Raw genomic sequence first — 16,396 nt, forward strand, 5'->3', positions numbered from 1 at the left:
CACATCGACATCCCACTGGGGTGAGTTTTTCCTTGCCCTTATGTGGGCTCTGTACCGAGGATGTCGTTGTGGCTTGTGCAGCCCTTTGAGACACTTAGTGATTTAGGGCTATATACTGTAAATAAACATTGATTGATTGATTGATTGTTTGAAGTAAAAGTGCTAAACACTTTTATAAAGAGAATATTTGAAAAGTGCGTGTTACATGATAACACATATTGTTTATATATATATATATATATATATATATATATATATATATATATATATATATATATATATATATATATATATATATATATATATATGTGTGTAAGTATATAACTTTTACAAGAGTATTTCATTGGTGAAATATGTGAGGTGTTCGACGCTAGTTAATTGTTTGAGGGTCACAACTGATAGGGACCCAGGAGTAAGATATTTGTAAAAATGAGTTATTCTAGGAATTGTGTCTCGGGAATTAAGGGAAAAAAACTGTTGGAAGACTTTAGTTGTTGTTGTGGTAAAATTAGCATGAAGCTAGCTATCTAGCGTCGCCATGTGTCTTACCTGCCACAAGATGGCGTCGGCGGCCGCGTGTTGGCGGGGTGGGCTGCGGGCGAGGGGGCTGGATCCTCCCGGAGAGACTCTCCTCTCTGCCGGGGGGGCATCAGGCGGTGAGTGTATTCGAAGCTCGCCGAGTGAGAGGACAACTTGGAAACTTCGCCGCATTTTGCCAGCACGTTTTAGGGCGAGCGGAGGCGACATCGAGGCGGACAGTCCAGCCGGGCTCGACGGAGCGGGAAAACATCGCGGTTCTCACGGCCAACATGGACGATTTAGGTACATGTCGCCCTTCTTTACGTGGGAAATAACATGTGTACGTGTGGGGGCGCGTTAGCATGTTGTGGGAGGCATGTTTGGGGGGGGGGGGGGGGGGGGAAACATCCAGTATTGATCAAGTTGATGTAAAAGCAGCACGAAGAAAGGCCATCTATTTCAATGTTGCCTTCAGGTACATTACGAAAAGTCCACCTATTTCCGTGTTTATTAGCTGGTAATCGATTCGGGCTGACCCCTTCACGGTCCTCGAACTTTTAAAGCTCACTGCCATTAATTAGTTTTTGGATAATAAGAATCTTGAGTATCAAGAGTGGTGGTTTGAAAGCTATGAAAACAGGAATATAAAGCCAATAATTAGCATTAGTTCCCTACTACAGTATGTTGTGGTATTGACTTCTTTAAATACAGCACTCCAGATTTCCTTTTTTTTTTAACTATTTGCACCATTTGTTAATAAGCAGTTCACCTCAGGATCTCCCTTTGACTTATCCCTGCATGCACAAGACATTGAAACAACGTTGAGAACTTATTTAATTAGGTCCTGACGTTGAGCAACTCAAACGTAACATTGAAATAATGTGCTTTTTGACAACGTTTAATCGATTACGCATGCACCTCCTGGTACCCTAGCACCTCCAAAACCCTCAAATCTAGACTCCAAACATCCCAGAACAAGCTAGTCAGATTACTTCTAGACCTCCACCCCAGATCACACCTCACTCCTACCCACTTCTCCAAAGTGGGCTGGCTCAGGGTGGAGGACAGAGTAAAACAACTTGCACTGAGCCTAGTCTATAAAATCCGCTACACCTCCCTGATACCGAAGTACATGTCAAACTACTTCCTTAACGTAAATGACCGCCATAACCACAACACCAGAGGGAGCTCCGCTAACCACTTTAAACCCAGATTCCGATCTAACAAAGGTCTTGACTCATTCTCTTTCTATGCCACATCAATATGGAATGCACTCCCAACAGGTGTAAAAGAAAGGGCATCTCTATCCTCCTTCAAAACCGCACTAAAAGAACACCTCCAGGCAACTTCAACCCTAAACTAACACCCTCCCTTCCACATCATACCTCTTCGGATTGTAAATAATCAAATGTAAATAATCAAATGTAGACACTTTTTCTTATACTTTCTGATCTCTCTCTCTGTGTCCACTACTTGCTGTACATATCCTACCAAGTCAGTCCTACACTGTTCCAAAGTCCATTTCTCTAAAGGTGCAATTGTTGATGACTGAAGTGTTGATACCAACCAAACCTAACCCCCCCCCCCCCTCCATATCCCACACCCCAGATTGTAAATAATGTACATAATTCAATGTATATACTCTGATGATTATCCTGTGTGATGACTGTATTATGAAAATAGTATATATCTGTATCATGAATCAATTTAAGTGGACCCCGACCTAAACAAGTTGAAAAACGTATTCGGGTGTTACCATTTAGTGGTCAATTGTACGGAATATGTACTCCACTGTGCAATCTACTAATAAAAGTTTCAATCAATCAATCAATGTTGGGTTCTGACCATTGAATTGTGGTCATTTCCCAAACAATATTCTACAACACAAACACAACATTGAAACAACATGCTTTTTGACGACGTTCATTCAATGTCAGGTTGTGACGTTGATTTGAACATCAAAATTTGGTCATTTCCCAACCAACAACGTTGATCCCACGTTGTCTCAATTTGCAAATTGTCAGGTTCAAATACTGATGACATCTATTAAACAGACAAGAAGCAAGGAATCACGCAGAGACAGAGTTCAATTTTGCTCAATGAGGAGAGACGTATTGGGCTGTACACTCGGTTACAGTTCCAACCTACGCCCTCAGGCACAGCCCACATGCTCCACTATTTATTCGGGAGGTCACTGGTTAACATCACTGAGGCTGCTTCTGAAGGAAGGGGGGTAATTTCAGCAGCCCCAGTTAGACACAATATATGATTATTCAGAAATGGAAATGTGCTGACACTTGTGATATCGCCCTGTCTCTACTTTGTCTGCGTCACAGTACTCTATGTTCGCCCTTGGCAGTCAGCAGGCCGGGTCTGGACACAAACACTGATACGAGGCAACTCGCAATCCAAGATTGCAGGTTGTCCCTTTGCACAGATAGAAAAGTACAACTTCAGCACAATTGATAATAACTATAGCAACAGCCTTTAAGCATAAGAGCTGTGTGATAACTTATACATAATTATTCTAACACAAATACAACTATTTAGCAACGTTGCTTCAAAGTCAGTTTTAAAAGGCATGTATGTATTATTAATCTACGTTGAATCAATGTCATGTGCCTGCTGGGATGTGATCTTTCTCAAGATCTCTCAAGATTAATAAAGGCAAATTCTCCTTGGAGTGAAACTGTGCTGTAATTAAAAAGAAAGGGCAAACCTCAGATGTAGGCTAATTAATCCATGTTGGGACTTTTTTTTTTGGCCCAGGCGAACTTAGTGGTAATATGTATGGAAGTGCTGCAAATCGTAAAGTTAAGTTTAGAAGGAATTTATGCAATGCATCTAAGGAATTGGGGTTGTTGCATGCTAATATAGCATGAGCATGTATTTAGAAAGTCTCAGATTAAATAACTCAATTTTGCATTTGGGCTATATTGTTTTCAGTCCTTCGGATTCTCCTTCTCCCACAACAGAACATCCAGTTTCTTGGTGGGGAGGGTGACACCTGGCAAAAAATATTGGTCTTTCTATATCCAGTCAATATTTGAGTATACCTCCTCAGTTTACGTCGCTCCCCTTGAAGTTGCGGCTAAAAAAAAAGAGTGTTGCAAATTCAAAGGTTGTAAATATTATAGCAGGTCCTCTAAATAGAAATCACATAGAAAACATAAACCATGTATTAATACACTGGCATGTATGCATCAAGACTAGTATTTTGCCTGTTTTTGACTAGTCAAAAGAGTTCTCGGATGTGAAAAGATGACCCCCAGATGACAAATCTGTCATGTATTTTTAGCTAAGAAAAAGAGTCCCTCTTCTCAAGTGATGAGCCAACAGCAACGTGAAACCCTCCACTGGCCTACAGACACCTCTCTTTACTTTGGTCTCTGATTCTAGCAGGCAGCCTTGCTTTTTCCTCATCTGAAATCTGCATAGGACTACACACTTGATTGTTGTGTGTGTGTGTCTGTGTCTGTGTGTGTGTGTGTGTGTGTGTGTGTGTGTGTGTGTGTGTGTGTTTCTCCACCCACTCTCTCTCCCCAGCTGCACATGGGGAAACTCCAGGCCGCCATGTATTGACAGTTTAAAGGATGGCTGAGTTGGTAGCGGAGTGGATCAATACAGATTGTAAATTTTGGTCACCCGATTAATACTCAAGACAGCTCAATGAGCTATGATTTGAATTGTTTTCTTACTGAGTTCCGTTTGGCAGCGATGCAAACATTGATTGACCTGGCCCGCGTAAAGTTTCTGGCAAAGACTAGCTCCGGGGCCTGCAGGAACGAGACATGAATGTCAAACAGCCTCCAAAGTTCGCCCCGTTTCTCCATCTTTGATGAGCGGTACCTTTCAGCGTTTCCGCTCTGTTACCTCGCTCTCCCTCTGATTTGCCGCACTTGTCATTTTAGTGGTTTTGAAGTGACGAGGCAAGTCCCCAGAGCGCTGTCAGTTCGAGCGCTGCAAGCTTTGGAAATGTCACTCGCAGAGTGGGCGGTGGCGACGTACTTTTAATGAGATTGGATGTAGCCTAGATTCACAACTATGTCTAAATTTAGTTTGGCAAATTGTTTGCAGCAATAGAAAAGATGCAGAAGTGACATCTGTGATTTGCTCGACTGGCTTTGTCCGTAGCTCCTTTCCCCCGGCGCTGCTAGTCTCACTACTGTGGATGTGTTGCCATTGTCTACAGCTGTTCACCGTGACAATCAGACAAAAACACAAGATAATGGCATCACAATACCAATTAATATTACAAATATGTCCCTGCTTTAGATTTCTGCGTTCAAGCCATTCTGTGTCGAGGTACTACGTAAGTGCTTAGTGAGAAAGGATGTTGCGATAATGAAAAATATCGGATCTGATCACAAGGTTTCCCCTAAACTGCAAGATACCTGTGGCAGTGTGGGTGTGGTCACCATGACATCATCGAGCAGTTTGCATAATTTGCGATGATGATATGATTTTATTTTTTTTAAAGGCTCAAAAAAAGCATACCGTATTTTTCGGAGTATAAGTCACACCGCCCGAAAATGCATAATAAAGAAGGAAAAAAACATATATAAGTCGCACTGGAGTATAAGTCGCATTTTTTGGGGAAATGTATTTGATAAAAGCCAACACCAAGAATAGACATTTGTAAGGCAATTTAAAATAAATAAAGAATAGTGAACAACAGGCTGAATAAGTGTACGTTATATGACGCATAAATAACCAACCGCACGTGCCTGGTATGTTAACGTAACATATTATGGTAAGAGTCATTCAAATAACTACAACATAAAGAACATGCTATACGTTTACCAAACAATCTGTCACTCCTAATTGCTAAATCCCATGAAATCTTATACGTCTAGTCTCTTACGTGAATGACATAAATAATATTATTTGATATTTTACGCTAATGTGTTAATAATTTCACACATAAGTCGCTCCTGAGTGTAAGTCGCACCCCCGGCCAAACTATGAAAAAAACTGTGACTTATAGTCCGAAAATTACGGTGCATACTTTTAAAACAAATCTGTTATTATTCATTAGTGTATTTTCAATTGTTGCTGCTTTTTGTACAAGGTACTTTGTTGAGGCTGAGTATTTATGGACTTTTAATTACTTTTTAAATTAAAAAATAACTAGCAACAAATCTAGCATCTTCTTCTGGTGTTATTATAGAATGTACTCGTGTTTAGAGACTCTTAACTTCTGTCCCTCGATGACGCTGACTAAAGAAGAGAGCTGAAGCGAACATGACATCACACTTGCTTCGCACTGTTGCTCTAGTTTCACTTTCTCTTCTTAAAAAAACGCCACTGTCCTCTTAATGTTTGCATATTTTGTAGATGGCTGTCCGTGGGTATATATGCAATATATATATATATACATATATAAATCATGCCCACATCACAGACATGCTGACAACACTCCAGACAATGGTGTGCGTTTTGTTTACATCCGGTTTCGGTAGCACTGTTTTTAGTGATCTAAGTCTTTTTTCCGGTGGTCAAGTTTTCGATACATCACTTGTCAATAGTGCGGAAATAATAGGCTATATATAGCAATTCATACTGTAACGACCAGCTAATGTTAATGTTTTATGTTCGTTGTGGTTTGAATTTGATGTCAGTTTTTCCCAAGTTTGCAAACACACCGTCCGTGCCTGAAAGGTGATTGGCGTAGAATGAGGAAGTGTTGTTGTGTGTCCGAGGAAGGAAGACTCACAGAGTCCAAAGTGTTTTCATGGGAGGTAAAACCTGTTGGAATTGTGCCGTTGTTTGTTATAAGATTGGTAATAAAAGTAAAAATAGCGTCAGACTTTGTGTGATTTCTTCTGGGGTCTACAATATATTACTTTAATTCTCAATGCTAATGATAGCCGTGATAATTTTTGGTCACGATAACCATGATATAAAATGCTCATCTCGGTGTGACAAAGACCAAATCAGACCAACTGAGCCCCACAAAAGAGAGCAACTTCAATGCATGCATTGAACAGGAAGTCAAATTATGACTTAAATGTTTGGACAGATGTTACTGCTGTTGAGATCTAGCATCTAACATACCGTCTGGGCCTTTTTAGAAGTATAAACATCATTATTTTGCTCATCCCTGCTACCCAGTTCGAGTCCTTTTTACACGTCAGGTTTTATTACATTAAAACATCAAAGACATGTACTCGTTATTAAGAGTTTGTTCTGGAGTGGGTTTGGCCTACCAAGTGCACACCCACACTGGATGAATGTGATGTTATGGGTTTTTGAAGGAATCCCTCGTAGCCTCCTCCGGGGTCTGTCCATCTGTTTGACTTTGAAGTAAACCTGCTGCCAGGCTTTGAACCATATGGTGCACACGTCCACTCTTCAGATCACAGGCTGCAGGTGTGGACAGGCGCTTTGACAAGCGAGCTTTACTGAGCAGCGACAGCTCCTTACGCAGATAACCGTCACGTCATCTCGTACGGGTCTTGATGCATCCTCCAACTACCCCCTGGAAATATATCTCCCAGTGGAAAAAAACAACATATTTAGGCTATGATACAGAAGAGCTGTAAGAATTTGTTGATGTTTTGACTTAGATTAGTAGCTGCGTAGTCTCTGGTTGAGCCTTTGTTTGTTGTGGCCGCTCATTTACTTGCTCTGGGTGTGTTTCATGACAGGAAGTGCCCTTACCGACCTTGTCACGGTGCTGGCAGTCAAGAGCATTGTGTGCCGCTAACCAACACTGCAGGTTGCACACAATGTCCGTCACTGACTTCCTAACATACTAAAATATTTTTAGTTTGTTGTAGCTGGTCTCCAACAAAGTATAGGGACCTGTATCTGATTTTTTCATGTCAATGTGAACAGTGCAATTACTAATTTTTCTTATCCGACCCAGGCCTCCTTGGTATGTGGATATAAATCGAATATACAGTACAGGACAAAAGTTTGGACACACCTTCTCATTTCAATGCGTTTTCTGTATTTTCATGACTATTTACATTGTAGATTGTCACTGAAGGCATCAAAACCATGACACATGTGAAGTGAAAACCCTTTCAGGTGACTACCTCTTGAAGCTCATGGAGAGAATGCCAAGAGTGTGCAAAGCAGTAATCAGAGCAAAGGGTGGCTATTTGGAAGAAACGAGAATATAAAACGTGTTTTCAGTTAGTTCACCTTTTTTGTTAAGTACATTAGACTTAGACTTCCTTTTATTGTCATTCAAATTTGAACTTTACAGTACAGGTAAGAACAAAATTTCGTTGCATTAGCTCGTTGTAGTGCAGGATAAAAGAGCAATGAGGTGCAGATATAAATAGATAGACTACTGTACAGATAAATATATTGCACTTTTGCATATGCATCCATATTTATGGATGTATGTTATATTGTCTTTATATTCCAGCGAGTTAATCCATTTTTGGGGGGAATTGAGGGGATTATTTTGATGCGTTCAAGAGTCTTACGGCCTGAGGGAAGAGCATAACTCTACATGTGTTCATTCATAGTTTTGATGTGACAATCTAAAATGTAAATAGTCATGAAAATAAAGAAAACCCATTGAATGAGAAGGTGTGTCCAAACTTTTGGCCTGTACTGTGTATGCAAAGCGTCCTCAATGTGAACGCTCTCACGTTCAGGTCACATTCATCCGACCAGAAGGTCATTAAAAAAGCGATAAGCGTCGTAATTATTCGTCAAAATAGATGGTTACAAAATAAATAGTGGACAACGGAGCAGGAAACAGGTGATAGTAAAACGTTTTAGGAACTCACGTGAAGTTTTAGCACTCCCGTCTCCAACCACTCGCCCGCAGACAAGCTCTTCAAGCAGACATCAAAGCAAAATATCCCGTAAAACTACTTGTCGTCTTCTTTCTTAATCTTCTACGCACAATAATTTGGTTTAGAAAATGTTGACTTTGATTGCACAAAATCCTTGAAAATTGCCACTAAAGTGGAAGCCGTGTTTATGTCCGCACGCGGGTCAGATTGCATTCACATTAATAATCACATTTTTTTTAAAGTAACGTGAACGGCCAAAAAAAAGATCGGATTTGACAAAAAATCTGAATTGGACATCCGGCCCTCCAGTGTGAATGTAGCCTCAGTGTAGTAGACCTAGCTAGATTTTCACAGGACTTTCAAAATAATTGATTTGTTGTATGAACAGGAATGAGGCAAACATCAGTAAAATAGTGATCTAGGCCTTGTTCACACTACAGGACAATTCCGTTTTTTGTGCTTAAATGCAACCTGTTTCGGATTGTTTTCATGTCAGTGTGAACACTGCAATTCGGAATTATTCATATGCGACCCAGGCCTCTTTCATATGCGGAAATAAATCAGATATGTATGCAGTGTGAACGCTCCGGTCGCATTCATCCAACCTGAACGCCATCAAAAAGCGATGAACGTCATAATTCATAGCCAAAATAGACTGTTATAAAATAAGTACAAATGAGCAGGAAACAGGAACTCGTGTCAATGCTCCACGTTTTTCAAAGCAGATGTGAAAGTAAAATGTCCCGTAGACTACCAGAGCCAAAATACTCGCCCTTTTCCTTCTTACTCTTCTACGTGCAACGATTCAGTTGAGAAAATGTTGACTTTAGTTGCACAAAATCCTTGAAATTGCCACAAATTTCGTTTGGGAGGAATCGATGTTGTCCATGCTGCCGGTGTTGGCCAAATTGAGCACTTTTTGTAATATGAAGTGATCATTTTGCCGTATCCCACCAGAACGTCATCAAAAAGCAATAAGCATCACAATTGTTTGCCAAAATAGATGGTTATGAAATCAATAGTTGACAAAGGGGTGGAAAACAGGTAAAAATAAAATATTTTAGGAACTTATACTTGTCGTCTTCTTTCTTAGTCTTCTGCGCACAACATTTTGGTTTAGCAAATGATGACTTTGATTGCACAAAATCCTTGAAATTGCTACAAATGCGCCAGTACTGAGACGGACGAGAGTTAAGGCCATGTTTACTTCCGCAAACACTGCATGACGTCATCATGTCAGCATGCGGGTCAGATTGCATTCACATTAGAAATCGCACTAAATAGATCAGATTTGACTTAAAAATCAGAATTGGACTTCCGACCCTGCAAAGTGAACGCAGCCTCAGTTTTGGAGCATTTGTGGCAATTATCGCTGGAGGAAGGAGGAATAGCTAAAATGCTACACTACACACCATAGGAGGATAATGCTAACCGCAAACTAGAGTTTTTCAAAGTAAACAAAGGTGGGCGGATCAATATTAATATTGACAATTATGATACCAAGTATAGTATCAGTATATGGTCAATACTACAGTGGTTCGCCTGATATTTTTTATTATCAATACATTCTTTTGTCGTTTTTGTTATTGTTTACAAATTCAGGCGAAAGCAAATCATTTAAATCGGAGTCAATAGTAGTAAATTATTTAAATATTGAATTAGCTGAGAAACGCTCCAGCGCCCCCCACGACCCCGAAGGGAATAAGCCAGGGGTGTCCAAAGTGCGACCCGGGGGCCATTTGCGGCCCCCAGCTAATTGTTTACCGGCCCGCCACACATTCTGGAAATGCTATTGCAAAAATAAAAATGAATGAGGTGAAATCTGACGAGAAAAGTTGCAATGTTGACACAAAAGCTGCCATGCAGGCTGTTTTTTTTCTTTTCTCTTTCTTTCTTTTTCTTTTTTTGCCATTGCTCCAAAAACAAAATAATGACAAAAAATCCATGTTATAATGAATTATTTTTAAGGCTCCAATTACTTCAAATATTTCACTTTAAAATGTTTTATGTGGTAAATATTGCATATATTGTGTAGTTGCCATATAAAAACATCAATGTTTTATTTGACAAAAGAGCATAAAACAAACAAAATAATAGTTCAAACGTAAAATCGACAGATATATCTGAAGTTGATCTCGTAACTTAAGTGTTGAAAGTAAAAGAAAAACCTAATAAAAACGTATCACTTTATTAGTGGGGCACCTTTTGGATCCCAAATTTATTTACTGGTATTTTATTTATCTTTTCACTGTGATTACTCAAAAATATTAAGGAATTAAAATCCATGCATTATTGATCTTTAATGGCTCTAATTACTAAATACTGCATATTTCAGTTTTACTATAAAAAACAAAGTTGTTTTTGACATAAAAGCCATACAACCTTTTTTTTATTACTTTATATCGACTTGAAGTTGATATAGAGATTTACTGTAAATAAAAAATAATAATAATAATTTGACTTATTTTTAACAATGTAATGACTGAGACCCTTTATGGTCCCCGGGACCCCTAAAGGTAAAATAAATAAAAAATCCATATATTTTGTTATGGTTTAAAAAGGAAAAATATCAAAATGGCCCCCACATGCTTTAATTTTTACGAATGCGGCCCTCAGTGGAAAAAGTTTGGACACCCCTGGAATAAGCGGTAGAAAATGGATGGATGGATGGATGAATTGATATTATTACACCGCCATACTGTATTTTTGTCTGATTATAATTGTGTTCAAAAATGTAATCATTCAATATTCGTGAATCATTTTTAAATAACTAAATTAAGACTTAACTTTGGGAGGCAATACTTCTCTTTTGAATAAAATACTTTTGTCATAAATGTAGCATTGCACCTTGCAATAAACTCCAATAAATAAATGGATGTCAATAATTAATAAATACTAATACAAAATCAAAAAAGTGTGAACTTGTGTTGTTTTGAATAAAATGCTTGTGTAAATTAAAATGTTGTACTTTGTATGGAAATAAAAACCTGATAAAACATTAACAAAACTGTATAGTTTTAGGAAGTTGATAAACTCAGGCTTTGTTTTTCAGATGCAAGAATAAGTTTGTTCTGCTGCTTCCTTTTTCAAACAGACTTTGCAGCGTGCAGTTATTTGTTCCACGCCTGTTGCCGCAAAACCAAACTACTGACAACACTTTTCTTTGGAATAAACGTCTCGCGCTTGTTAGGTGTGTGAATCTTCGCTAAGGAAGCGAGGACAAGGGCAGAATCTATGGAAGCTCCCTTGGGCAAAAATTATGCCGGAGCAAGAAAAACACATAGATTTGTAATTATTTTAATTGTCTACAGCAAAATACTTGAATTTATGGATGAAATGAAAATATCGCCAAGGGTTTATTTTTTCATTTATTCTTGATGGAGACTAGATTTCACATTAAGGGAGGTCTGCGCTCTACGCTGTGCCATTTAGTTTGCTTTTATCTAATCTTATTGTCAGCATTGTTGTTGAAAAGGATGATTTAGGAGGTTTGATAGCTTAATAATATGGGGACCGATGCAGGGTCAAGACTACTACTCCGCATGTCGTAAGGGTTTAGTGCCTGCAGACAGAATGGCTTTAATATCGCTGATTGTTCTCCAGCGGCGTGATTTGCGTCTGCTTTGGAGTAACTGTCCCCTTGTTCCACTTCCCCGTGTCCTTGTCCTCCTGGAGGGGACAGAGAACAGCTTGTTTCAGAGCTTGTGACCTACTTTGCTACAGGAAATGCACCACAAGACCAAACTGATTGGATGTAGAAAATGAAAGTCAGACTATTTCTTTCAACGCTACTATGACGTACTCCCTCTGCATTCTTAACTTCTGGTCTGTTTTGCCAAAATGTGAGAAAATAAGTGTGTAGGTAAAATCGTATTAGTTTTACTCTGTTACAATGATGCCAGTGTTGCATCTGTACATCTATAGCAACATGATGCTGGTGCATATGTTCTTCTAGTTGAGAGTCAACCCACAACGCCTCTGCTGGTTCAGCATTTCCCACAGATTGGCAATCTATTTCTGGCATCGAGGGTGTGGCAGTGGGTGTGGTGGGTTGTATCAACATGACGTATAATTAGCATCATTGGCTATGAAGCTATTTTTAATTTTTTAACAATATATTGTTTTGCTTTGGCTGTATTTTTCAATTGTTGCTGCTTATTGTTTTACTACAACGTAACACAGGCTGCTCTTCGCCTTTCCTGAATGTTGCATTTTAATTTGGCCAATAAGTAGACAGTCCGTTACATCCGAGAGGAAAATCGCCCAATTAGAGGTAGTTTATTGATAGTCTGCACAATGAAGTTACTGTAAAACTAAGCCCAAAATAAAGTATAATAATATATACCCATGAAGTGCACATACAGGTAGAAATCATGTTAAATCCACAATACAGCTTAGTATAAACTGATAAAAAGCAATGCAACCATACAGGATAAAGATTGGCTGTTATGCCGCTAGCTTAATGCTAACATACAATGGATGAGCCCATTGACAGGCTAACGAAAATTAGCGCATTCCGATTGTTTTAAACTTGTACAAACAATTAACACATTTTATTTTAACGGAAAAAAAATGTATGTAAAACAACAAATGCATTTTTTACATGCAGGCATATAGTCACCAAACTCTGCGTATACAAATATTAATGCTAACCACTAAACCAGTCTGCTGCTGGTAGACTAGATACGTGAGAACTGTAGTAGCCGGCTGAGTGATACAATAAATTAAAGACCCTACTTGGCGAGCAGGCATCCTTGATTTAATTGTTGTGCCTTCTAAAACCACAGAATGTTCAGACATTTTGGCCACAGTTGCCATAAACGTGCGGCTCGAAGGCATGTGTCGTCTCTCTGCTTCATCATATCTATGGCTGACAGACATGTTTCTATGAGGGGCCGTTAGGGACATTATTCAGAATTACCTCTTAATTACACTACTGAAATGCTCTCACATAAACAACTGAATAATTATTCTCTCACACACACTACTGAAACCCTCCCACACACACTTCTAAAATCCTCTCATTCACACGGCGATAGAAAATGGATTGATGGACACATTACTGCATTTTTTTGTCTCATACACACTACTGAAATCCTCTCATACACTACTGAAATCGTCTCTCACACACAACTGAAATCCTCTCATACACACTACTGAAAATTGTTTCTCTCACACACACAACTGAAATCCTTTCGTACACACTATTGAAAACCTTTCACACACCCTTCTAAAATCCTCTCATTCACACGGCGATAGAAAATGGATTGATGGACACATTACTGAATTTTTTTTGTCTCATCCACACTACTGAAATCCTCTCAAACACTACTGAAATCGTATTTCACACACAACTGAAATCCTCTCATACACACTACTGAAAATTGTTTCTCTCACACACACAACTGAAATCCTTTCGTACACACTACTGATAAGCATTTGATTGATTGATTGAAACTTTTATTAGTAGATTGCACAGTACAGTATATATTCCGTGCAATTGACCACTAAATGGTATACGTTTTTCAACTTGTTTAAGTTGGGGTCCACGTTAATCAATTCATGGTTCACACACACTCATTTTTTTTCTCTCACACTACAGAAACCCCTTCATACACATTACTTAAAGTAATTTCAGTAGTGTGTGTGAAAGGTTTTCAGTAATGTGTGAGAATTTTAGTCGTGTGTGTGTGTGAGAGAGAATTTCAGTAGTGTGTGTGAAAGGTTTTCAGTTGTGTTTATAAAAGATTTTCAGTAGTGTGTATGAGAGAAAAAAATCAGTAGTGTGTATGAGAGGATTTCAGTAGTGTGTGTGAAAGAATAATTATTCAGTTGTTTATGTGAGAGCATGTCAGTAGTGTATGTAAGAGGCCATTCTGAATAATGTCTCTAACAGCGCCTCATATGTTGCCGTACATTACTGAATTTTGTTTGTCTCATACACACTACTGAAATCCTTTCATACACACTACTGAAATCATCTCTCACACACAACTGAAATCCTCTCATACACACTACTGAAAATGGTTTCTCTAGTCAATACTACTATGATTACATCAATATTTTTAATCGTTGCAAAATCTTTCTTTAAAAAAAAAATCATATTATGTTTATAAACTCAGGAAATACGTCCCTGGACACATGAGGACTTTGAATATGACCAATGTATGATCTTGTAACTACTTGGTATCGGATCGATACCTGAATGTGTGGTATCATCCAAAACTAATGTAAAGTATCAAACAACAGAAGAATAAGTGATTATTACATTTTAACAGAAGTGTAGATAGAACATGTTAAAACAGAAAATAAGCAAATATTAACAGTAAATGAACAAGTAGATTAATAATTAATTTTTACAGCTTGTCCTTTATAATGTTGACAAAATAATACAATGATAAATGACACAATATGTTACTGCATCTGCAGACTAATTTGGAGTCTTTGTTTGTTTACTTACTACTAAAAGACAAGTTGTCTAGTATGTTCACTATTTTATTTAAGGACTGAATTGCTATAATGAACTTATTTTTTGTTCAAATAAAGAAAAGAATGCCATTTTTTGTGGGCCCCTTTATTTAGAAAAGTATCTTGTTACCAATACCAAAATATCGGTATTGAGACAACCCTAGTGCAGTATTTCCTATTTATTTATTTGAGGCGGACTTTCAACGTTCCAACATGTCTTACTGAGCCAGAGAGGAAAACGTACACTAGCACATGCAGGTATCCTTCTGTGGCACGGACAACCACGGCCATCTATCACCTTCTGTGTGGGATGTCTTGTCTCTGACAGGTCATGGTCAAGTGGGGAGGGTATTTATAGCAACCCTGCCTGCGACACGGCACCTTTGTTCAATGTTGTCTGATTGTTGCACCTGTTCCTCGTTTAAAGTACTGTTGCAGAACTCATGTTGTCTGCAGAGTGCGTGGGCCAAAAATCTCTAGTTGTGATCCGAGCCAAGGCGGTTGGGTAGAGTCGTGGTGTGTTAGCACCCTGACGGCACATCTCATGTACAACGCAACATGAAAGGCTGTCATATCGCATCTCGCAGCCACTCGCTCGGGCCCATCAGACCGACTTTGCTACCTCTTGAAGCTATCTTGTTCAGTTTTTCACCACTCACATCGCTCTTGTGTGAACAAGCTATGGCATGTTAGGAATTTCTGTCATCTGCATCAAAAGCAGACAGGGAAAAAAAGCCAAGAAATCAGTGGTAGGCTGCAAAGAAACAACACGATATTCATGCAGTTCCCATTTTAAATGTCATGACATTTAGAAACTTCACAGAGGAAGCGATTGTTTGGCCCGTCAGCCCTGAGCGAGCAAGGCAGCGCTGCTTCAGTTAGGACCTGAATTAGGGCTGGGCGATATATGGAATATACTCGATATATCGCGGGTTTGTCTCTGTGCGATATAGAAAATGACTATATCGTAGGGGTGTAACGGTACGTGTATTTCAGGGGTGTCCAAAGTGCGGCCCGGGGGCCATTTGCGGCCCGCAGCTAATTGTTTACCGGCCCGCCACACATTCTGGAAATACTATTGTAAAAATAAAAAAGAACATTAAAAAAAGTGGAATGAGGTGAAATCTAACGAGAAAAAGTTGCAATGTTGACACAAAAGCTGCAATGCAGGCTGTTTTTTTTTCTTTTGTCTTTCTTTCTTTTTCTTTTTTTGCCATTGCTCAAAAAAAAAAAAAAAAATCCATGTTATAATGAATTATTTTCAGGGCTCCAATTATTTCAAATATTTCACTTTAAAATGTTTTATGTGGTAAATATTGCATATATTGTGTAGTAGCCATATAAAAACATCAAAGTTTTCTTTGACTAAGCGCATAAAACAAATAAAATAATTGTTCCAGCATAAAATCGACAGATATATCTGAAGTTGATCTCGTAACTTAAGTGTTGAAAGTAAAAGAAAAACCTAATAAAAATGTATCACTTTATGAGTGGGGCACCTTTTGGATCCCAAATATATTTAGTGATTTTTTATTTATCTTTTTACTGTGATTACTCAAAAATATGAAAGAATTAAAATCAATGGTGTCCTGCATTATTGATATTTTAGGGCTCTAATTACTAAATACTGCATATTTCAGTTTTACTAT

General features: G+C 38.6%; 1 protein-coding gene across 2 annotated transcripts in view; it reads left to right on the forward strand.

Moving 5' to 3' along the window:
- Positions 1–612: 612 nt before the first annotated feature.
- The window catches only part of LOC133648273 (paxillin-like), a 68,630-nt gene continuing 52,846 nt past the window's right edge, over positions 613–16,396 (forward strand). For both annotated transcript variants that reach the window (XR_009825836.1, XM_062044210.1), the window contains exon 1: positions 613–822. Coding sequence is in view for 1 of the 2 variants with exons in the window: in XM_062044210.1 (XP_061900194.1) it covers positions 810–822 (13 nt within the window). In the remaining variant the exon portion in view is untranslated. The remainder of the gene's footprint in view (positions 823–16,396) is intronic.

The sequence above is a fragment of the Entelurus aequoreus genome, linkage group LG01 (genome assembly GCF_033978785.1).
Source record: "Entelurus aequoreus isolate RoL-2023_Sb linkage group LG01, RoL_Eaeq_v1.1, whole genome shotgun sequence".
In the NCBI taxonomy this organism is placed as follows: domain Eukaryota; kingdom Metazoa; phylum Chordata; class Actinopteri; order Syngnathiformes; family Syngnathidae; genus Entelurus; species Entelurus aequoreus.